This window comes from Hypomesus transpacificus, chromosome 19 (assembly GCF_021917145.1).
Source record: "Hypomesus transpacificus isolate Combined female chromosome 19, fHypTra1, whole genome shotgun sequence".
Classification (NCBI taxonomy): domain Eukaryota; kingdom Metazoa; phylum Chordata; class Actinopteri; order Osmeriformes; family Osmeridae; genus Hypomesus; species Hypomesus transpacificus.
In genome coordinates this window covers 11,257,535-11,280,419 of record NC_061078.1, presented here as the reverse complement: position 1 = coordinate 11,280,419, position 22,885 = coordinate 11,257,535, and the positions used below count along the sequence as shown (strand labels likewise).

At 44.7% G+C, this 22,885-nt stretch overlaps 1 protein-coding gene across 1 annotated transcript; it reads left to right on the top strand.

The window, feature by feature from the left end:
- The first annotated feature begins 534 nt into the window (after positions 1–534).
- slc17a6b (solute carrier family 17 member 6b) lies at positions 535–10,785 on the top strand. The gene is made up of 12 exons (XM_047042852.1): positions 535–1,017; positions 2,678–2,933; positions 3,413–3,531; positions 5,098–5,212; positions 6,605–6,692; positions 6,842–6,928; positions 7,433–7,575; positions 8,029–8,178; positions 8,386–8,518; positions 8,806–8,916; positions 9,644–9,771; positions 10,097–10,785. Exons 1-12 carry the CDS (start codon positions 944–946, stop codon positions 10,433–10,435), a joined length of 1,743 nt encoding a protein of 580 aa, XP_046898808.1. The 5' UTR covers positions 535–943; the 3' UTR covers positions 10,436–10,785.
- The last annotated feature ends 12,100 nt before the right edge of the window (positions 10,786–22,885 follow it).

The window sequence follows — 22,885 nt, the reverse complement described above, 5'->3', positions numbered from 1 at the left end:
TAAATGCCTAAATTATTTATGGTTTCTGCGTTCACGACAGCTCGTTCGTGGAGAATCCACTTCTCATCTGGTTTCCATAGCACCGCCCTCGGGGGGGTTTTACTCCAGCTTTGATGCCCATGTAGTCTAACCCAGTCTGCAGCCATGTTTTGATAAGCACATACAATTGAGAACATTCTTTAGATCAATGGCTTAAAAATCTACCAATCACAAAAAAGGTTTCATCATTTAATTCATTAACTCAATTGCAAATAAATGATTTTTAAAGTATACCTATAGTCCTTATGATATACACACAGCAATGGGCAATTGTCTGAACTATTTTGTATAATTCTTAATTTTTTTTGGTGTTAAATTTCTCCTTGAGTTTAATATTGATTTAAATATGGACAATCGGTTCGCACCTACGCTCAGCTGTTAGGCACGAGGCTGTCGCTGACCTTGGTGCTGAACGGCCAGAGGTTCTCGCGACGTCAGAAAAGCTGGTGCTCTCCACGAGACGTGAGTGCTCAGCTCCGCGATTTATTGAAGCAACTCCACAAACCGCTGGTCTCCGGTTCAAGCGGTTGTTTTTTGTTTGTCATTTTCTCGAGAAAAGAAAATAATAATCTGTCAATAGGCTACTAGTGTGTTTTTTGTTTTAATCGCAGAGCATATCTGATAGTTTCCATTGCCATGGCAGAACGTATTCTTACAGTACACGAGGACAGCGATGGCTTTATACTTCTGAATAGGGAGTCAGAGCATATCTGATTTCTCTCGCACATCGGCTTGGCGTTTTTACAGACGTCGGCGTTTGTAAATTGTCGCTTTTTCATTCAAAACAAATCTGAAATTAATAACAGTGTTCGAAACACTGGATCCTTCCGTCAACATAGCACCATAACATGATGTATAAACGTTAGAAAATACATATTTAGGAGGAAAAAAATCTAATTTGGATATGGAGTCCGTCAAGATGAGAGCTACCGCCGGCGTGAAGGAATTTGCGGGAAAGACTTTGGGGCATATGTACAGGTAAGAAAAAAATATTTAGCCTATATTTATGATATGTTCTTGAATGAAGGCTTTATTTGTTTTGTTCATTTATTTTTGTAAATATAATTTAGGCCGATTGGCGACCTGTTCTCAGTGTTTGTGACTTTATGTCTAGGACAGTGCCAAGCCTTTAGTCCCAAGGAAGGAATTATGTAAATGTGTGTAGCGGGATCTTTCCAACGTTGAATGAAACCTGACTCTTGTTCTGTCTAATGGTTGATTGCCTGATGCGTCTTTACCAAATGATTAATATTAAAGGAGTTCGTTCGATATAGGCTAAAGGCCTAGCCTATAGCCCACCTGTTTTTTCATTTGTTTTCATTTGTTAGGCTCTCTTGCTATAATATTTCTCACGAGGAACAGAAAACTATCTTGAATCAGCCTATTTAAATTGTAAAGACGCGGGATTTGACGTAGCCTAATATCTAGGCATGTAGGCTATTCCTCGTAATATCTAGGCAGGATTCAATTTTGCTATTAAGGTGGGGTTTAATGCCAATGATACATTATTCGTGGTTGCACATGTGCTGTCAATCAATTACAGAAGACCAAAATGCAAAACTTTTATTTTTAATTGAGATTTTTCGTTACATTTTTGTTTTTTTATGATGCTCTGAAAATTGTATTCTTACCTTGTAGCCTAAAACGCTAAATAAAGTAGGCCTAGTCCCTATACAGCCATTAATATAGGAAACCTCCAGTCGAATACAAAATGTATGTAATGATGAAAACAAAATTATTAAGTTGTTTCGGAAATCAACCAAATATATTTTTTCTGATAGATAAGTTATTTTAGAATGTAAGTTGTAGGCCTAGTCTTATTAATTCTCCAGTTTATAAAAATGTCGTCACTTGATATTAGGAATCAATGACAGAGAACTTTAAGAATCAATGCCATGTTTTACTTGTGAGTGGTGGAATGGAATTGTCACAAGTTATCGTGTGGTGCATGAAACATTCTTAAAATATTTTCAGAAAATATTGACGTTATGGCAGGCAAATTGCCTGTTCCACAGACAATAATTTCTTCACATCTTTTGAAAACATGATAAGCTTTTAAAGTTTATATAACAATTAAATGTTAAGAAAACGTATCGAATAAATAGGAAAAGGATCAACAACGTCTGAAATAATCATTGGATACGAAAACTACTGCCCAATCCTTGCATGCAAATGAGGGTGAAGGTGAGCGCGTGGGTTGCTGCAATGCGGTAGGACATGGCGCATCTTCGCTTGTCTTCTGAATCTTCTACGCCTCTATCCCTTCTTTTACATATATAATTAATATTTCGTAATTACATGTGTTCAGTCTATCCATTCACAGCTAAATAGAACATCATGTTCCGGTTTGAAGAGCTGTTTTGGTGATTGTAGGCTATGGTGAACCTGGGCCCATTCTAATATTAAAACTGAAATGATAAATCGTAGTTTTAAGTACGCTAGGGCCTACAAACATTTAAAAGGAAATAATTCACTCGTTGCTCGCCATTAGTGGTCCAACATGTGGTCTGCCATACATCAAACTGCACCCATTCTGATATGTAAAGGCTGTCTTTGAATAGGGAGAGGTTTTGTTAGGAAGTAAGTTGTTGTCAAAGAATAACGGATGACAATGTCAACCGTAATTCCATAATTTCAGGGTTATGGAGAAACGGCAGAAAACTGGTGAGGTGATTGAACTGACCGAAGACGGGCGACCCTCTGAGGCCTCCGTGAAGAAGCCACCCCTGTGTGACTGCACGTGCTTTGGGCTGCCCCGCCGTTATATCATTGCCATCATGAGTGGACTCGGTTTCTGCATCTCGTTCGGTATCCGGTGTAATCTGGGCGTGGCCATTGTGGGCATGGTCAACAACAGCACGATACACGAGAATGGGAAGATCATCATCAAAGAGGTGTGTGCGCTGCAGGCCTATACACGTCATCGACGACTAGAGGATGTAGCAATCAATTCTCCTCCCCTTTCATTTCCTGAAGATCTTTTTATTTCAAAATGAATCCAGATAAACCTTAAAAAGTTTTTCATCTGAAACTGTGAGCCTATTTTCTCCCACAATAATTATACACGTCATATCGGCATCATTCATGGAAGCTACTACAGGCCCACTAGCCTAAGTCATAGCAAATAATACACTACCCTATTGATTATTTTTTATTCTTAAAGCCAAATTATGGTTTATTATCAATATCAATGTATTTTCTGCACAATTTAGTTTAATTAATTTACATTGATTTAACAGCCCTTTATCACCTATCCTATATTTTCTAATTTCACTGCATGCGCAGTTGCTCAAATAAAGACTACAAGCTTAAGAGTGTATAATTTAGTTTTTTTTTATTTTAATTTAATTTAATTTATTATTTTTATTTGAAGAAAGCCAAGTTTAACTGGGACCCGGAAACAGTTGGGATGATCCACGGCTCGTTCTTTTGGGGGTACATAGTGACGCAGATTCCAGGAGGATGGATCTGCTCGAGACTGGCAGCGAACAGGTAACGCCCCTCGAGATTTATTAATACTATAATTCCCTATCTAGGGCCTATTCGTTTGTCCTAATGTAAAACGTATTATTGATATTGTGTATGATATATTTAATATTACAAATAATATTTGATTGGGATTGGGCCACATGTTTATGAAACAAAGCACAATTCTGTTTATTTTTATTGTTAACCTATTATACCCCTTTTTTCTGTGAGATATTGCCCAACATTTGCTTGTATTAAATGGTGCCATTGCCAAGGCCTTTGATTTGAAACCCACTTCCTACCTCTGAAATGTTAATGTTATTTTTGAATGTAAATAAATTATCTGCAATAGGCGGTTTGCAGGTTCTTCTGCAATATCCTGCACTGCCTTGGTAGACATGCAAATACAGACAGGGAAGGAGCCTTCAACTCCTGCAAGGCCAAGGAGATTTGACCATATAGCCCAGTTCCTCGGGGCATTGTGCCACCTGTTAATGAGGTCTCCTGGGGGAGCCGTGACTAATCTCATGGCCTCGCAGGCCATGGCGACCAGCCCGGGTCTCGGCGCCAAAGGCTTTTATTCATGCACGCTCATGTGCATGGGGTGGCTGGTGTACTTAATAAGATTCACACTGGTGCAACGTATGGGTTCTGGCTGCTATAATAGCAGAGATGTGTGATATGTAAAATGAACAATAAATGCGTTATAGGCCTATATATTACGGATTGCATGTATTGTACCATATATATTATGTCGATCACTGGTATAATAATGAAGGATGAAATATATTATCCCACTAAAATAAACCCCTCCATGCCCAGTCTTTGGAAATTAATTGTATTAGGCGGCATTTTTTTTATATCTTGCGTGTTTATTGTCTGTTCAAGTCCAATTGATTGACATAGAGAGATGTAATCGAATGAACCGTCTCGTGCCAGAGAGGTGCCTCAATCGGATTAGGGTTTGCTCCCCGCGTGCCGGTGGGTTGGTGTGTACAATACGTGACAAAAATGAAAAAAGAACTACGTGCTCGCGGTATTCATTAGGGACCGTGCATGCGTTGGCTCAGCTGCTCTCCCAGCAACCATACAGCCTGCTGTCGGCACGCCCTGCCATCACCCTTTCATTTCACCAGCCGCTTTGACACAGAATAATGACAGTTTTTGCTGGATTTAAAAACGACTCGCAGAAGGCCTTAATTCTTCTCGGAATAGTGAAATGATAATATACCAATGTAGGCGTGTATGGTATTAACCGTCCGAACAATGGACCGATAATTGTAAATAAATTATCCCGTTTTGGAGGACAGAGTAGGATGGACCCTATTAAAATACATGTCTGAAATGTTCTACGTTTAGCCTGAAAAGAAGGCAAAGAATGAGTGAATGATCACACTGCAAAATCGTTCTGGAAAAAACTGTAGATCCAGAGATTCACTAAGCATATACTGGCCCTTTTCTAACAGCCATTTTAGAACGAAAGAACCAGAAACCGCATTGGACAAAAGGGAGCCCAAAAAATCGAAATCATGTGAATATGGTGTTCTAACAGATGCTACCATGAGTGATTAATGTTGCTGTTCTCTGCAGGGTTTTCGGTGCTGCCATCCTCCTTACCTCCACTCTCAACATGTTCATTCCCTCTGCTGCTCGGTTCCACTATGGCTGTGTCATCTTCGTGAGGATATTGCAAGGTCTAGTGGAGGTGAGCCCCTTCTCTTAGGGGACACATTCCTCTTTTTGTTATCACTGCTTCTTCCTTTATTCCACTGCAACATAAAGCAATGTGCCAAGCTTAATAACAGACCCTACAATTTGAAACAATCCATGCTGCTTTTTCTTTTAGTGGTGTTCAAAACTGTTATACAATGTTTTGGAGCCACATGGATTTTTGTTAGGTTGCACAAACAGACAAATCAAGGGCACCCAACATCAGAAGTAGCCTGTGGAAATGTGACACTGTTGTATTGATCTGTAGCATGTGTAGGGTAGTCCTTGTGTCACTATAAACTACCATGTCCAGCAGTCATACCACTTGTGTAGCAAAACCGCTGGTCTGGACAGAATCTCACACCATCATGCTGACACAACACAGATCAGAAATCCTGCTGTAGTCTGTAGTGAAACACGAAACTCTCAGCACTTCGCCTGACTCGTAGTAAAACACGATACGTTGACACACTTTAGTCAGCACTCCAAGAACAGTCCACAACCTGAACAGATATGATCACATTTGACATTATTTGGGAAGTGAAACACACAGGAGGATAACTTAACACAGTAATGGATGACTTTGACTTTGACATGACATGACAGACATGTACTGTTATACAACCAGCTGCTTGTATTCAACAGCAGATGAGTACATTGAATTATTATATAAATGAATACATTCAATGAATACATGATAGAAATAGGACTTTGTATGAGATAAGTGTGCTTCCTGATTTCATGAATTAAGACAAGTTGGTGACTTGATCAAATCTGACATGTGGGTGCTCTTGGCTGGAGTGGGTGCAGGGCCTGTACACTGGCCTGCTGGACAGCGTGTGTTGTCACCAGCCTGCTCAGTGGTGATGTACATACAGAGACCTGTGCTGTTGGCGCGATCCATGCACACTGCAGTTTTCCAATAGCACACTCTGTTCCAATTAGTCACTGATGAACACTTAATGTGAGCAGCACTGTCTGTGCAGCGCACAGCTTGTCATGCCCAGAGCATTGACTTTCAATTATTAATGTTAATCAAAAAAGTAATTAACTGCGAATGTTGGTTTTTGTTTGTGCTCACATCTGAGATACAGACACGACAGTTAATGTCTGCTGGTTCATTGTCCATTGGGATTGTCGGTTTAATGTAATGTGCAAACACGTATTTATTATAGCTTGGTAGGCTACATATGTTACCATTTTGGCCTTTTATTCTGTATCTGTAATAGGTGTTTGCGTTTGACAGAGATACCATCAAACAGTGTACCATGCATGCAATGTATGTAATAAGTGTATTACATATATTGGTTTGGTCAAATGTATTATCTAGTCTGTATGGATGTTTTGCTTACACACTATGGTGTGTGTGTGATGTGTGTGTGTTCAGGGTGTCACTTACCCAGCATGCCACGGCATATGGAGTAAGTGGGCTCCTCCACTGGAAAGGAGTCGTCTGGCAACCACTTCCTTCTGTGGTAAACAAGCTCCCCTAGTTCACACATTTATGCATAGACTTGATAGCTGCAGTCACCTTGTTCCAAACTTTTCTAATATTCTAATGCTCCTCTCCTCTCTTCTCCTCCATTTCCCTCCTTGCCCTTCTCTCCTCTCCTGGTCTCTCCAGGGTCGTATGCTGGAGCTGTCATAGCCATGCCTCTGGCTGGTATTCTCGTGCAGTACTCAGGATGGTCCTCTGTGTTTTATATCTATGGTAAGATATTGTGTGTGTGTGTGTATGAATCATCAGTGTGAATCATCATCAGATCTTCTGAGTCTTTTGATACTGCTACAGACCTTTAGCCTCAGAGAAAGCCAAATGGATTTACCAATTCAGGATTGCTATCGATTTACTCTGCAATGTTTTGGTGTGTCTGTCCATCAATAATGATTCTTCCCCCTGTGGATGGCATGCTGGCCTCTAGGTCTGGTCTTCAGGCTGTTTTGGAAAAACAGCATCAGACTGTCTCTGTTTTTTATTTAGCAATGATTGAGTTAAATTCTGAAGAGGCCTTCATCAAACAGTCATTTTAGGGCTAGAGGAATTTACATTGCCAAAAGCACTTTCAAAATGAATTGACCTAATACCCACTAGCAGATCCGAAGTCTTTTCTCCTTTCCTTTCTTTGTTATTCTATTGACTGTCCGACCAATTCTACATTTCTTATTCTCATTATTCTGCTTACGTGTGTTTATGTGTGTGTGTGTGTGCGCGTAGGCTGCTTTGGGATCCTGTGGTACATGTTCTGGATCTTAGTGTCCTACGAGAGTCCGGCTGACCACCCCACCATCACAGACGAGGAGCGCTGCTACATCGAGGAGAGCATTGGAGAGAGTGCCAAACTCATGGGACCGTCCGAGGTCAGGACCATGCCCTCAAATAACCCTCAGTCAACCAATGACATAACCTTCACTTACTTTACTCGGATTTGTCAGTTCTGGGTTTAATGTTAGAGGGACAGTAGGGCAGAGTGAATGTTTCCAGCTAGCTCTTGAATTCATCATAATACTTAAGTGGTTAGGCTCCCCTGTCCTACTTTCAAAGTATCTATGTTTGATCCGATCCCTTGAGGTCTCTCTCTCTTTATTTCTCTCTCTCTCTCTCTCTCTCTCTCTCTCTCTCTCTCTCTCTCTCTCTCTCTCTCTCTCTCTCTCTCTCTCTCTCTCTCTCTCTCTCTCTCTCTCTCTCACTAGCTCACTCGTTTTGTGAATTTCAGATTGACCACTACTGAACCACTGCTGTCAGCATTTAAACACATCTTTCCATCTCGCGAATGCCAGTTCATCAATGATGGCATTTGTTTCCCTCTGCAGAAATTCAAGACCCCCTGGAAGAAGTTCTTCACCTCCATGCCTGTCTATGCAATCATCGTGGCCAACTTCTGCAGGAGCTGGACCTTCTACCTGCTGCTCATCAGCCAGCCGGCCTACTTTGAGGAGGTGTTTGGGTTTGAGATTAGCAAGGTGAGACAGCCCTGAGACAGCCCCCAGCTCCCAGCTCATCCATTCTGTTTGCTTCTGTTGCTTAAAGAGGATTTGGTTGAACTCCTGCCACCAATCCTAGTGCAGTATTGAATGTTGAATGAGCAGATTTGATTTATGTAGGACTGTGTCATTTGGTCTCTTCAACCTCGACAATACAGGTACATTTATGTGTTTGTGTGTGTGTAGGTCGGCATGCTGTCTGCCCTGCCTCACCTGGTGATGACCATCATAGTGCCCATTGGTGGTCAGCTGGCTGACTACCTCCGCACACATAACATTCTGTCCACCACCACCGTAAGGAAGATCATGAACTGTGGAGGTGAGACATGCATTCAGTTAGCATATGTGTATCCAAAGCAACAGATCACAGTACATATTCTGTTGTAGAATAAGTGCAGCAGACATTCAAAGTCTAGAAAAGCACAGTTCCAACAGTATTACAGTGGTTGGATAGCTGTCCATCGGTTGCAAACAGCATTTCACAACAGCAGCTGTGTGTTTCCATGTTTAGTCTGTGTCTGAGTTACACTGTAATTAAATTTCCACCCTGACAACTGGAAATAGCCTTGGGTCATTGTATGTGAATGTGTGTGTGTGTGTCTAAAGGGTTTGGCATGGAGGCCACGTTGCTGTTGGTGGTAGGATATTCCCACAGTAAAGGTGTAGCCATCTCCTTCCTGGTCCTAGCTGTGGGCTTCAGTGGGTTTGCTATATCAGGTCAGTAATAATATAATATCGGATTTAATACTTTAGGTGCACCACATTTATACTTGTACAGCTTTGAATCAAATTATATGAATTTGCATGTTGAATTGTCTCATATTATGTTTCATTTACATTTATTCATTTGGCCGACCCTTTTAGCCAACACAATCTACAAAAAGTGCATTTAGTGAGTGTAGGAGATGTGTGAACGATAAGGGGACTAATGCAAGAAGACCACCACTGCTCTCTGAGTAGCTAGTAGCAGACAAGGTCTAGCCCAGAGCCTGCTCACAGCGAACACTGGGCCAGCTTGGTACCGAGGGAACCAGGTCAATGCCTCACCCCTCCCCTGTTTCCTCCAGCTGGGGCCTGAGACGGAGGACCAATCTGGGGCTGGGCTTACTCTCTGCCTGCTTTGCTCCAGCTTTCTCCTGGAGTGTTTAATAATTCAGCGGACACCCCTGGAGAGTGGGGGAGGCTGGAGAGTGGGGGTGGCTGGAGAGTGGGGGAGGCTGCAGAGTGGCCGGCTGACAGGGGAGCAGGCAGGCAGGGAGGCATGGAGGCAGGCTGGTAGAGAGACAGTCGGACAGACGGACAGACAAGCAGCAAGCAGCAGGCAGGCGGATAAACAGACTGGAATACAGGAAAACAGGCTGGCTGATAGTCAGACAGACAGGTAGCCATGTTGTGCAGCTGTCAGAGAGGACACTCTCTCACCTCTCAATCTTTCTCCCATCAGGGTTTAATGTCAATCACTTGGACATTGCTCCACGCTATGCCAGTATCCTAATGGGCATATCCAATGGGGTGGGCACATTGTCTGGCATGGTGTGTCCTCTGATTGTGGGTGCCATGACAAAGAACAAGGTAAACAAAGAGTTTTAGTAATGCGATTAGTTGTTCATGTATAAAACCAGACCGCATTCTGACTCTTAGCTCCCCCCTCCCCCATCTTTCCATCTTCCATTCCCCTCCCCTCCCCCTCTCCTCTCCTCTTTTCTTTCCCCCTCACCTTCCCTCCCACCCCCACTCCTGCTTGCCTACCTCCTACCCTCTCTTCTCCTCCCACTCTGTTCACATGCTCCCCCCCTCACCAACACCCTCAACACTCTCCCCTCCTTCTTCCTCACCTGCTACTCTCCTCCTCCCCCCTCCCTCGCTTCCCCCCCCCTTCTTCCCCCTCTCCCGGCAGACTCGAGAGGAGTGGCAGTACGTGTTCCTCATCGCCTCTATGGTGCACTACGGGGGGGTGATCTTCTACGGCCTGTTCGCCTCGGGGGACAAGCAGCCATGGGCCGACCCGGAGCTCACCAGCGACGAGAAGTGCGGCTTCATCGACGAAGACGAGCTGGCGGAGGAGACGGGTGACATCACCCAGAGCTACGGAGCCCTGGGAGGACCAGCCAAGACGTACGGAGCCACGACTCAGGTCAACGGGGGCTGGGCCGACAGCTGGGAGAAGAAGGAGGAGTACGTCCAGGAGGAGGCGGGTGCCGGAGGGTACGGGTACAAGCAGGAGGACTACTCCTAGAGCAGAGGGCCATCCACTCACACTCAAGCCCATTGGTAGACTTATTTTGGAGTGTTTGCGAGTTTAGAATTCAAAGCAGAAACAAAAAAAGAGATAACGATCCATTGTTGTATGTTTGCACAAATTAAAAAATCGTTATTTAAAAAAGATCAACTTTAAAATAGAAATTTAATGTAAAACTGCTAAAGAGAACAAATAAAAATACAATAGTGATGTAACACATATCAGATTGGCGAGTTGTAAATGTAATATGAATATAAATTATAGATATATTTATTTGGAGTGCAATCTTGTGTAACGGTGTGAACCATTCCCCCCTGAGTGAGCTAACAGTAGAAGATGCAGGGTTACCATAGTTAAAGTTTAACATATTTCCTGGACAATCCTTTCCTGTACTCTCAGAAAACAAAACGCGTGACTAAGATAAGAAGGGTTCTTTTGTGGTGTGGGAGAACCCCCTTGATTCCGTTTAACAATGTAAGGTTCCACCAGGAACATATAAGTTAGTTGTTTAGAGGGTTCCCCCACATACATGCCCTGAGAACCCTGTTAGAGCCGCTTGTTTTTGAGAGTGCGTCCTGACTCCAGTGCCATGGCCCCTCCTCCAGAGCCAGTGGTTGTCGTGGGGAACAGTCTGTCACTGCAGGTCATGTGACCCAGGACAGAGCTCACATCCATGCGGAGGTCATGTGTCTCCCTAAAGCACTGGTGTGGATGTTTCCCTACCATGCCTGATATGGTTTTATTTTTCTTACCAGCGTTTGTAAATCTGTGTTTCTTAACATATATGGCTAGGTGCAGAGAAAAAGAAAGAATAAGACGAGAAGAAGGATTTGATGACATTCATTACTTGCAATACTCAGCAGTAGAGTCATAATGTCCTTCTTCCATGGTCATTGTGTCTAGACAGGCCATTTAAAGTCAAGTGTTACCAATGCATTGTTGAAACCTTTTGTTTTTATACATGTATGTTTTTTCAGAGGTGACAAAAAATGAAACAATGCAAAACGGTTCGAAAGTACAAAGAAAAAATGGTTTTACTCACAGTCTGGCTTAATGGAAGACATGTCAAACTCAAATGTAAACTAATGTGGAGAGGGATCAGTGTAGTATATATGTCTAAAAACAAGTCTAAATATATTATATTGAAAAGAGAGATTATGTCAATACAGAGTTAATACAACATATAATAAAATGTCCACGCAGAGACTGGAATAAATACCAAATTTGATCAATGTTGCCAGTTGATGAAAACTTAGTGGTGAAGTGGTTGAATTGAATCAACTTTATGCCTCTTTTAAATTGTATTTGAATGGTTTTGAGTGTAAAAAACAAGTCCATGACATGACAGCTAATGCTGCCAGCATCACTTAAGAAATGTTTACCTTTCCAGAAAGCAAGTTGACCAATGAAAATTGCTGATCAAGATAAACAAGATCAGCATAAAGAAAGTAACTAGTCAGTGTAACTTTCATGGACCTTGTATGAATATTCCAAAAGTGTGTCATTCCTTACTTTCTTACCTCTTTTGAGGTCATCTCTGATCTAACAGGATTGGGTGAATATGTGAGCCTGCCTACGTTGCTCCAATCAATAAGATCAGATCAGTGATGTCACAGCTGAACAGAGGAAGGAAGCTTTAGAAGTATTTGAATGGGGTCCAGTGTTTTAGAGTTCTGTCAGAAGCACAAGCAGACACAAGGACCCTAGCCTGTCCTCACACTAACTGTCAGCGGAAACCTCAATTGAGCACTTAACTATCTAAAGTAGATGTGTGTGTGTGTGCGTGAAAAAATGTATTTATGCATGGAACATTGAGTAGTTTGTGTATTTCTTTTTCTTTCTTTTTTTTCTTTTTCTTTCACAGTCTTTTCGCTTTAAACTGTTACTGATGTGTCAATTTCTTTGCACAATTAACCAAAGGTGTAGAGTAGAGATGGGTATAAGCTTGGTGAGAGAGTCTATGATGAAGATGCATTTGGGAGTTAGCTGTAGGGCTGCTGGGAACTAGCTGGAGGCAGAGCTAAGCCAAGGAGAGATTTGGTTGTCAGCTAGGCGGGCTGAATGCTAAAAATTGACCTTCTGTGGAAATAGATGTTTTCCATCTTGACCTCCTCAGACAGAGTCATCCATACTTGGTGTACAAAGCAATAAAGCCATGGTAACAGTTAACCTCCACCATTTCAACATGTGAAACACTCACATTATGTAACTATAGTGGGGTTTTCTTTTTCCCCCCATTCTTTTGGAGTCGTGTTTTTGTGATATCAAATGTAGAAAATGACAAACACAAGTACTTGTTAAAAAAAGAAAAAGAAAATACATGAAAAATATAATAATATGAAAAAATATATATAGATATATAGTAATAGAGTCCAACGCAAACCTCCTTGTCATGCTGACCATGCAAGGAGTTTGCGCATGGACTGCTCACCAGATGAGAATGATAACCTGGGCTGTACTTTGAGGAGATGCCCTCCTCCATATCTCTGTACGGTTCCACTCCTGTTGGTGTCTGCACATCTGTTCTTGTTCTGTACGGTTCCCTTTGCTTGTTAAGGAGGGTGTGCTGTTGTTCTCTTCTGTTCTCTCTCTCTCTCTCTCTCTCTCTCTCTCTCTCTCTCTCTCTCTCTCTCTCTCTCTCTCTCTCTCTCTCTCTCTCTCTCTCTCTCTCTCTCTCTCTCTCTCTCTCTCTCTCTCTCTCTCTCTCTCTCTCTGTCCTTCTCTCTGTCCCTTTCGCTAACCTTTTTAGTTTGATTGATGTGTGTTCTATCAGTGGCTGGACACTTCTTGCCCCCTCAACCATTGTGCCCTCCCCTTCTCCCTCTTCTCCTGTCACTCATCCATTGTTGCAATATTCAATGACGTAAAGATTGTCTGTAATAGGTGATCAAACATTTACCAAGCTGTCAGAAGTACAGTGCATCCTGAGTATCAGTACCATGTTCCTGTTTTGTACCTCTGAGTAAAGTTGCAGTGTGATTCAATGGCTTATTTTGCTGTGTCAGTTGAGAGGTCTGTTGATGTCAAAATGAAATGCTCTATATATCCTTTTTTCATAAAAAAGACAAACAAACAGAGCACTCGTCTTGTTGTTTGTGAGGAAGAATCACAATCTGGTCTCAAACATAATTATTCATGGTTGCATATGTTTGTGATTACATAATCAAATGTATTTGAAATATAATAGCAAGTTCCCTACAAATGAAATCCAACATTTGCTGTACAACATGAAGCTGTAGATAGAAAGGAGAATGTGTTCTAGAGACTCCATATCACTCCTTCCTCCTTCGGCTCTCCTCTCTTTTCCCTCAACCTCCTGTCCACCCTTTTCTCCCTCTTTCCTCCCTCGCTATCCTTCTCTCCTCCACCCTCCTTCTCCCTCCGCCTATCCTCCTTTCACCTCGGACTGGGGGATCAATGCAGCCAGTCCCCAGTGCCCAGGCAGACCTATTGACAGTTCTAACCTCTTAATGGAGATGGGGAGGGTGGAGAAGCACTTACTGGGCTATTTGGAGAAGCTGCTTCATTCAGACGTAGTACCAAAGGACCCCTTACCCCGCCTCCCCCTGACTCCCAGCCCCCCCCCTACCCTACACACGCACAAACACACAAACACACACACAAACACACACACACACACACGCTATACATCCACAGTGCTTTCCTATTGTAGAAACCACAGAGTGAACCTATAGATACAGATATACTTTCTATTAGAAGACTACAGACAGTATTTATTAGTATTACGTTATTTTAATATCATCTTATTGCCTGGAATCTTCAAAAAATGACACTATGTAGATTTGATTGGCCCTTGGAAACAGGTGTCAAGTACAACTCTAGTCTGGATAGATATGACTCATGATCCTTTTAAATTCCACACAGACTGGCTTTGTAGCACATGACTTGTGTTTTTGCAGGCCCTGTTTGACCTTCAGATCAGGGTTGAACCTGGTATGACAGGCTCGGTTGGAACTCTGCACGTGGCTGTACAAGGATGGGGAGGAGCTTTTTCATAAAGTCAGGCCAATTGAATGAGCAAACCTGTCAACTCTTCACCTGATAATTAAAACCTTAGCACAGACAAGCACTCAGACAAGCACCCAGATGAATGTGTTACCTTTCATGACATGTCTTCCTCATCACTGGAAAACACACATGCAGGCTTTCCACTGCTGCATATACCAGCCTTGTTCCATTCCCATTTAGATTTTTTAACCCTAACCTTTGTTTGAGCGAAACTTTGCATCTTGTTAGCCCCCCCTCTCCCATTGATTAGACTGCATAGTAAAAGGCGTACTCTAACTCTGAATTGTAAAAATAAACCTATTCCAACAGTTTACCACAGATGTCAACGCACATCTGGCCTCGCTTGCTGACTGTTGCCCTGGAGAGATCTGAACTGCTACCTTCAAATGAAATTTATCTGTGGCCCTGCTCGATATTGTTTTAACACCCGATGAGAGCTGGGTGAGGCCAGGAAGAACTGTCAGAACACATCTATCTGGACCTGATTGATTTAAGAAACGTTATGAACGTACATTTGTAAAGGATTTCACCCCTCTCAAGACAGATGTGCAAGAGTGGAGTAGATATCATCTGTATTTTTACCTAACTACATATCTATCTATAATATATATCTATCTCTCTCCATGTCTGTCTGTCTGTCTGTCTGTCTGTCTGTCTGTCTGTCTGTCTGTCTGTCTGTCTGTCTGTCTGTCTGTCTGTCTGTCTGTCTGTCTGTCTGTCTGTCTGTCTGTCTGTCCAACAATACTGTAACAAAGCCTGAGATTATGTAATGAATCTATATTCTCTAACAATGGACATGTGTGAGGCTGCACCCCTGTGTGAAGAGAGCTTCCCGTTTCTTTGGCAAACAGGAAATGGTTTTGTTTTTCTTTCCATGGGTTTCATTCTTTACTAGACAGTAGGAATGAGAAAAAGTCTCACTGGGATCCCCAGTAGGATGGGATCTTCTGCCCGGTGATATTCCTGGTACACCAGGTTGCCACACCAACAGGGGTGTGCATGGAAACCTCCTGGTTGATTGATGTGGACCTTCTGTATCTGTAGAGGTTAAACAAGCTTAGAGGACAGGAGGGAGAGAGGAGAGGGAGGAGAGGGAGGAGAGGGAGGAGAGGGAGGAGAGAGAGGAGAGGGAGGAGAGAGAGGAGAGGGAGGAGAGGGAGGAGAGGGAGGAGAGGGAGGAGAGGGAGGAGAGGGAGGAATGTAGAGAGGAGGGATCGGAAGGGAGTTTGTGTTGGCGCAGACATGCAGCGATTACACCCCTAGTCTTGTCCTCAGCCCATTGCTTTTGTTAATTTGACAGGCTCAATAAACGTGTCACCAGCCCCCTTCAATGATATTCTCTCACAGCCAACCAGCCAGAACGGTCATGGTTCTCATCCCACGGCAAGTGAGTGCCGTGACCCGTGACTCTGTTCACCCATCAATTCATATTCTAACTTGGCTGCCATTTCCTGCTTTGCCCAGCCTGAACATAAGGGAATATGAGAGGAAAATAATGATTTGTGTGTGTGTGTGTGTGTGTGTATGTGCATATGCTCAGCGTCTTCTGGATGAATGCTCATCTCAGGGTGGGGGGCAGGTGTTGCCGGGTTCCCAGGGGAACCAGGGGGAAGGGGAGGGGTTGGATGGAAGGACCAAATCTCTTTTTGATGACTGATGGAGCATAGGGGCACAACCAGGGTCCACAAGAGCTCTGAGCACCATAAACCCGCTTGGTCTCCACTCACTGCCTCCTGCTCTGGGCAGGGAAGCAGGGCTGAGGCTTAGGGCTATAGGGCTTTGGAGGGCTTGAGATCATCATCCCTGAGCAACACACCTCTTAAGAACACCACAAACGTTCCTCATGTCTGTCCCTCCGGTCTCACGTGGCAAATGAGACCACAAGACTAATTGGGGGAAACCATAGTGATCACTAAGGCAGGGAATGAGTCACTGAAAGCGTATATGAGTGAGTGAATGACTGTATTCGCTCTGTTTACACCAGACTGCCACCCCAGCTGAGCAGGGTTGCAGCCCACCCCACCCCCCAGCCCCCACCTCCCAACCCCTACCCCCAACCCTTCTAGACCACATTGGGAGGGTCATTAATTATTACTGAGGCTTCATTACACTGGGGCAATAACACAGTCAAACCTTCAGGCACACTGTCTCATTTGATCTAATTCCCGTGGCTGTCTGGATATCGAGGCTTTAACAATAGAATCAGTCCTGGAACAATAACAATAAAATCACTTTAGTTGTAAGAGATCCTGGTGGCCGTTACCTTCAGTCGTCTCCTGAGGAGGATATATGACACTTCTCAGGCTCATGTTGCCCCCCCTTTCCTCCCCCTTTCCCCTATTCCCCTCCTCCATCTCCTCCCCCCACTTTTCGCCCTCCACTTCCTGTCCCTCCTCCTCCTTCCCCTCGATGCCGTGCGGTGGTGTAGTCAAGGTTTTTTCAGAGGTTCACACAAAAAACTGTTTTTCCATGAGCACTGAGCAAATGTGTTATTAGAGTACCGTTACACCCCGCCCCCCCCCCCCCCCCCCCCCCCGCCCCCCACCTCGAAATGAAGCCATAGTAATTGTAGTGCAGCATGCTTGTATATCAGAGGAACCACACCCGATTGGCTGCTGCAGAACACGAGGGCCCACCTCCTGCAACTGGCAACGTGACAGGGGAGCGGGTGAAGCGGATTGGTGGAGCAGGCTGGCTTGCATCATCCCAGATGTTAGTTGTGAACCCCCCCTCCCCTCCCCTCCCCAACCCAACACCTAGACCCCCCTTTCTGCGTCCGAAGAAGACCGCCCTCCCCTCCTCAACCAGTGATGTGCGTCACAGCTTTGCTGTCGTGGGGAAGTCACTGAGGCGTGGCCCACTAACGAAAGAGACTCGGCTTCCTGTTTCTCTGTCTTCAAGGATACGCACACACACACGGATGTGCATGACAAACACACACAGGTCAGATGGACTTTCTAATATAAATTCATAAACAGTGTAAGGACACAGGTTAATATGCACACACATACACAGAACAGCATACATAAAACACACAAACAAACCTGTTCCCCCTGACACACACACACACACCACTTCCCTTGATACACACGCACACAGGCCACTGTTGCCAGGTGTCTGTCTCTCTGAGTTTGAAGCTTTCTTGCACCTGTTTGGTCGACCGTTTCTGTGAACACTACAGATGTTTTTCTCCTTCTGCCATCCTGCTGTCAGCCAAGCTGCCATCAAAGGACATGTCCACCGCGGAGGAGGGGGAGCTCTCAAGAGGATGGGTTTTAGGAAGGATGAATATCGAGCACTCTGACCTAGAAAGGGATGTGAAGGACTTTGTGTCTGTGCTGGAGAAACAGAAGCTTTTATTATCCCGTGAGGGACACAGCACTAAGGTCTCTCCTGGTGATCAGGGAGCACGGAGAGGGGGAAACGATCTCTTGGTCTCTTTCTCATTCTCTCCTTCTCTTTGAATCTCTCTCTCTTCTCTCCCATTCTTTGACTCTCTCTCCCTCTCTCTCCTCTCTCTCTGTTTTCTCTCTCTCTTCTCACAGAGAAGGATTGCATGGTTACAGACAGATAAACCTTCTCTTTGGAAACAACTCTCATTCCACCTGGAGATTGACCATGGCCTACCGTACAATTCATTCCATTGCTTCCTAAGGCTATAAAACAAGACCATCACCAATCATCCAGTGGACAAAGACACGATTAGTAAGAATATATGACAGGCATGAATATTTACATTTCCATGGCACTAAATGAACAGCGTTTGTTAAGCAAGTATATGCTGTATGTGTCTAGCTCACTGCTCCTCACGCGTCTCCCCCGCGACAGATTTTTCAGCACTAGACAGCTCCGCAGTCGCCCTTGTAAGCATGAGGTAGACAGAGAGAGAGGAGGGCTATGTGTGTGTGGGTGTGGTTGTGTGTGACTGTGGGGTTTGTTGTTTATGTTGAATTAACAGATATCAGTGTGTTTCTGTGTGGTTGGTTGGTCCATGCCAAGTGTTTCTCATTTTGTTTAGCCTCTCAAAAAACCCTCTACCAGATGGGGGCTTGCAAGGGGTAGATGTGGAGACCACTGTGTGTGTGTGTGTCTATGAGGGGGTCTCTGCCTACATTACAGGCTTTAGGACTCCTTTTGTCCTCTTGGCTGTCAGTGCAGGTTGCCTGTAGAGACACAGAAACATTGAAAATCTCATTACAAAGTGAGGAAAGAGAGAAAGTGGGGAGGGGGTGAGGTGAGGGGGGGGCGACAACGATGGGGGAGTAGCATGTTAAATTCATACACGCTGATGTGAGTCTTACTAATTCAGACATCCCACCTCAAAGTGTACACCAGGGCCAGAACACACGGATGTGCACTCATGCACACACACACACACACTTCTTTTTATGCTTTATTGATTTCCTGTTGTTGCTTCTCCTCCTTCACTGATTTAATTAGGCACAGTGAGGACATGAAATCCCTAAATGAGAGAGATTTGAGATGAGGAGAGAAGTAGAGCAGGAGAGGAAGAGAAGGTAAAACGGTTGCTTAGACACTATGATTCACCCCCGTCTTGATGGAGAGATCTGAGGGAAGGAGAGAGGGAGAGAGGGGATGAAACGCAGACACTATCACTGGCCACCATCTTGTTCAGGGTCACACCTGAAGAGACCCACTGCAGAGTCATGAATCATGTTGTCATTACCCCAGTGAGAGCTAATAGACATATTGTGTGGTCACTATTGTGATTTAACCGTCTAATGGCAGGGTGGTTCAACGCTGACTGTGGTTAGAATGAGTGCGAGCAGTGGTTGTCCCATGAATGGAGATGTGACGACCCTGTAATTTAACTGATTGCGAGATTATAGCTGCCTCTTCACTGAGTAGGTAATCACCTGACACACACAGACACACACATATCTCTCTCAGTGTCTCCTAGTTTCCAGGGAATCTTTGTTGTGTGGTTCCTAACAGACACATGCAAAGAAGATCTATTTAATTTGGTATGTCAAATTGTTATCTAGGACCAATTCCATTGAGATAAAAATGTAGTGGATACATTGGTTCATCCTTCATCTGCAACACTCATCCAAGTCTCAAGATCTGTTTGAGCTCTGCTGCCTTTCCTCACGTCCTCAGCCGCCATCTTGCTTTTTGCTGCTTTGCAGCACAAAGTCTTTCTAATTACTGTTAGGGTATGTCGTGATGGATCATCAGGGGGACTGTGTCTTTAAGGGGGGATCGCGCTAGAGCAGACACCTTTGGATGAGTGGGAGGGGGAACTCACAGACAAAAAACACCTACAGGAGCGCTAACACACAGGGCTCTGCCCTTGACATTTACTGCAGGCTGCAGGGAGAAGTGTGTGTGGCTCTGACTCTCTCCCACACAAAGGCCTGAGCAGGATAGCTAGCTGTGACGTCCGGGAGACAGAGGCGCTCCACGCAGACGCTAGATAAGGATATTGTCAGAGGACTGTCTGTCAAGGAGGGAGCAGAGTCACAATAAAGACACAATGAGAGGTGGATTGAAATAATGAGATAACATAACTACTGACACTTTCATTCTTTTATTGCATTCACTTTATATCTGGTTTATCTGCCATCTCTGTTGCCGCACGACATCCACTCTCGGTCTCGGTTTCTCTCCCTCTTTGTCTCTCTATTCCTCTCACATGCTGTCTTTTTATCTCTCTTCCTCGCTATGTCTCCCTCTCTCTCTTCCTTTCCCTCTCTCTCGTCCTCTCCCTCTCTCTCTCTTCCTCTCCCTCTCTCTCTTCCTCTCTCTTTTCCTCTCTCTCACGCTCTTCCTCGCTCTCCAAAGCTTTCTCTCTTTTTATTTGTCACTGCATGGTGACTCAGACATTGCAGATATCCAAGATCTAAAAGATAAATCAAGTGAGTCACACTGCAACCAGACATGATCTGTCTTTCTCACTCTCCCTGTCAGAACACACACAGACACACACATAGACACACATACAAATACACACACACACACAGCCTAAGTGGGATACTCACTGCCTACCTTTTACTCCAACTGGATGCAGACAGGGAGCTGCCATTCGTATACATAAACATCCTTCCCAGGCTTGCTCCTTCACACCCAGACAGCTGAATAAACAAAAAAGCCGAACCAACAAACAGGTTTTAAAGCCGCTAGCTCTTTTCACAGCATTCTGACCATCCACGTGTGAGGGGTTGACTGTACGCACAGGATGAAGCTGTCAATCAACAGAGAGAGAGAGAGAACTAGCGAGAGACTAAATGTCTCCCTCTCTCTCCCTGTCCATCTCCCTCTGTCTGTCTCTCTCCACGCCCGCCCGCTCTCACAAATTGAAAGTCAGCCCTTCCGCCTGCCGTGTCAACAGTGAAGAAACACACTTTCTACTCCAAACTCTCGTCTGGCCTGAGCATCAGCCAGTCACTCAAGCAGAGGCCTCGAGACTGTGGATCAAGGTGCCCTGGTAGGCCTGACGCTGTAGCGACACGCACCCTGCGGAGCGCAGGGAGCAGCCTGACAGGCAGCTTGGCGCTCCATGCTCCTTTCTAATTGCTTTGATTTGCTCGCCCAGTTCAGGGAGATAACGAGAGCACTGGGACAGGTGATGTGCTTCTAACAGCCACAAGTACACAAGCTGTGGGTCACGTCTGGCTTCTCCAAACCTTTCCTCTCTTCTTCTCTGGTCAGCTTCTCCTGACCTGACCGGGAAGGAAGAGATTGGAGCTCTCACCATCTTGATTGTACAGGGTGCTCTTTCAGAGCAGATTTCCATTCCCTGGAATTACGGGGAGGGGAGGGGGAGAAGGAGAGTAAAGGAGGGAATAAGGAGGGAAAGGAGGGAAGAGGATGAGAGGAAAGGAGGGATGGGTTGATGTGGAGAAGCCTGGTTCGTCAGCGAGATCCAAGATACCACCCTGCAGCTTTTTAGAATCAACATCGAGGGAGGGAGGGATGGAGAAAACAGGTACAGGAAGTGGAGATGGACAGATGTGTGGTCGTGGAGAGAACACTCAGCCAGTCAGTGGGATTCCCAAGATCCTACCCTGCTGGGCGTGGCTCCACACCACCAAGTCACATGACCCCTGGAGTCTAGCCAGTCAATCAACGCTCTGGGAGCTTGGAGCACTGAGGGGAAGACACAGGAGGCCAGAGACAACAGATGGAGTGGTTGTGGGATGAGAGACAGAGAAAGAACCCAATACTGAGATAGTGAGGGAGTGAACAGGAGGGAAGGGGAAGAGACAGACAGGGAAGGTTGGAAAAGAAAAAGAGGAGAAAACAGGCAATTCATAGATGACCAGTAATTCTGCAGGATTCACCAGAAGCATGTTACAGAGAGCCAATGGGCGTGGCACTGCATTAACGGAGAGACAATAGGCAGAGGAAAATTCTCTCTCTCATTGGCTACGCGGAAGAAGGCAGTGTGATGTCACAGACATACACCCATTTCTCTGTGACAGTGTGTGTACACATGTCTGTGTAGGCGCCTGTGTGTGTGTCTGTGTGCATGTGTGTGTCTGTTTGTGTGTGCATGTGTGTTTTGTCTGTGCATGGGTGGTGTCATACAGACTTGTGTGTCTGTCCTTGGCAATATTTCTCTTTTTCTAAACACCTTTTGTGGATCTTTCTAAAGGGGATATGGGTTTCCATGGAGACCGGGACACTTAGGAACAAGCGAGAACTCTGGTCGTGAGGAGATACTCTGGTACTGTGAGTCTGGGGTGAGGAACGAGGGAGAGAAAGGGAGAGGGGGAAAATAGAGAGAGAGAGAGGGTGGGTGGGTGGGAGGGAGGGGGAAGAGAATGAGCGGAGATATCCTTGGGTCTTTCCGAACAGCGTACATGTATAGAAACACAGTATCTGCAAGTCGTGGACAGCCCGTACTGGTCTGAGTCATTAGATGAGAGCAGCCGTCTAATCTCTCACCTGACGACAGGGTTAAGAGACTGCAGGCTGATAACACAGCCATCAGAAGCACTCCGTCACATGGTAATGACATTATCCTGACACTCCATTACATCCACGCTTTCACTGTAATCTTGTTAAAGGCCCAGTGACAGAGAGAGCAACGCTCGCACACACACATACAAGCACACACTGACAATGCACGAGGACCCACGCACACAGAAATGTCTGAATGAATGGAGATGGTGAGAATGGATCAGGAGGAGGAGGAGGAGGTGGAGGAGGAGGAAGACCAAAATGTTGGATGTTTTTGTGAGTTAACCTTGCTGCTAGAGAGGAACTGAAAAATAAAATGGAAAACAGTCATTGTTTCCAGCGACTGTTTCAGTCCTATGTAGCCTAGCTTGGCATGCACCTTCACTCCTCTTCTCTGCCCTCCCCTCTCCCCAATACCCCATGTGGTGACCATGGAGCTGCTTTTTCTACAGAAGTTAATAGTCATAGAGCCCCCTGGTGGATGTTTGAAAC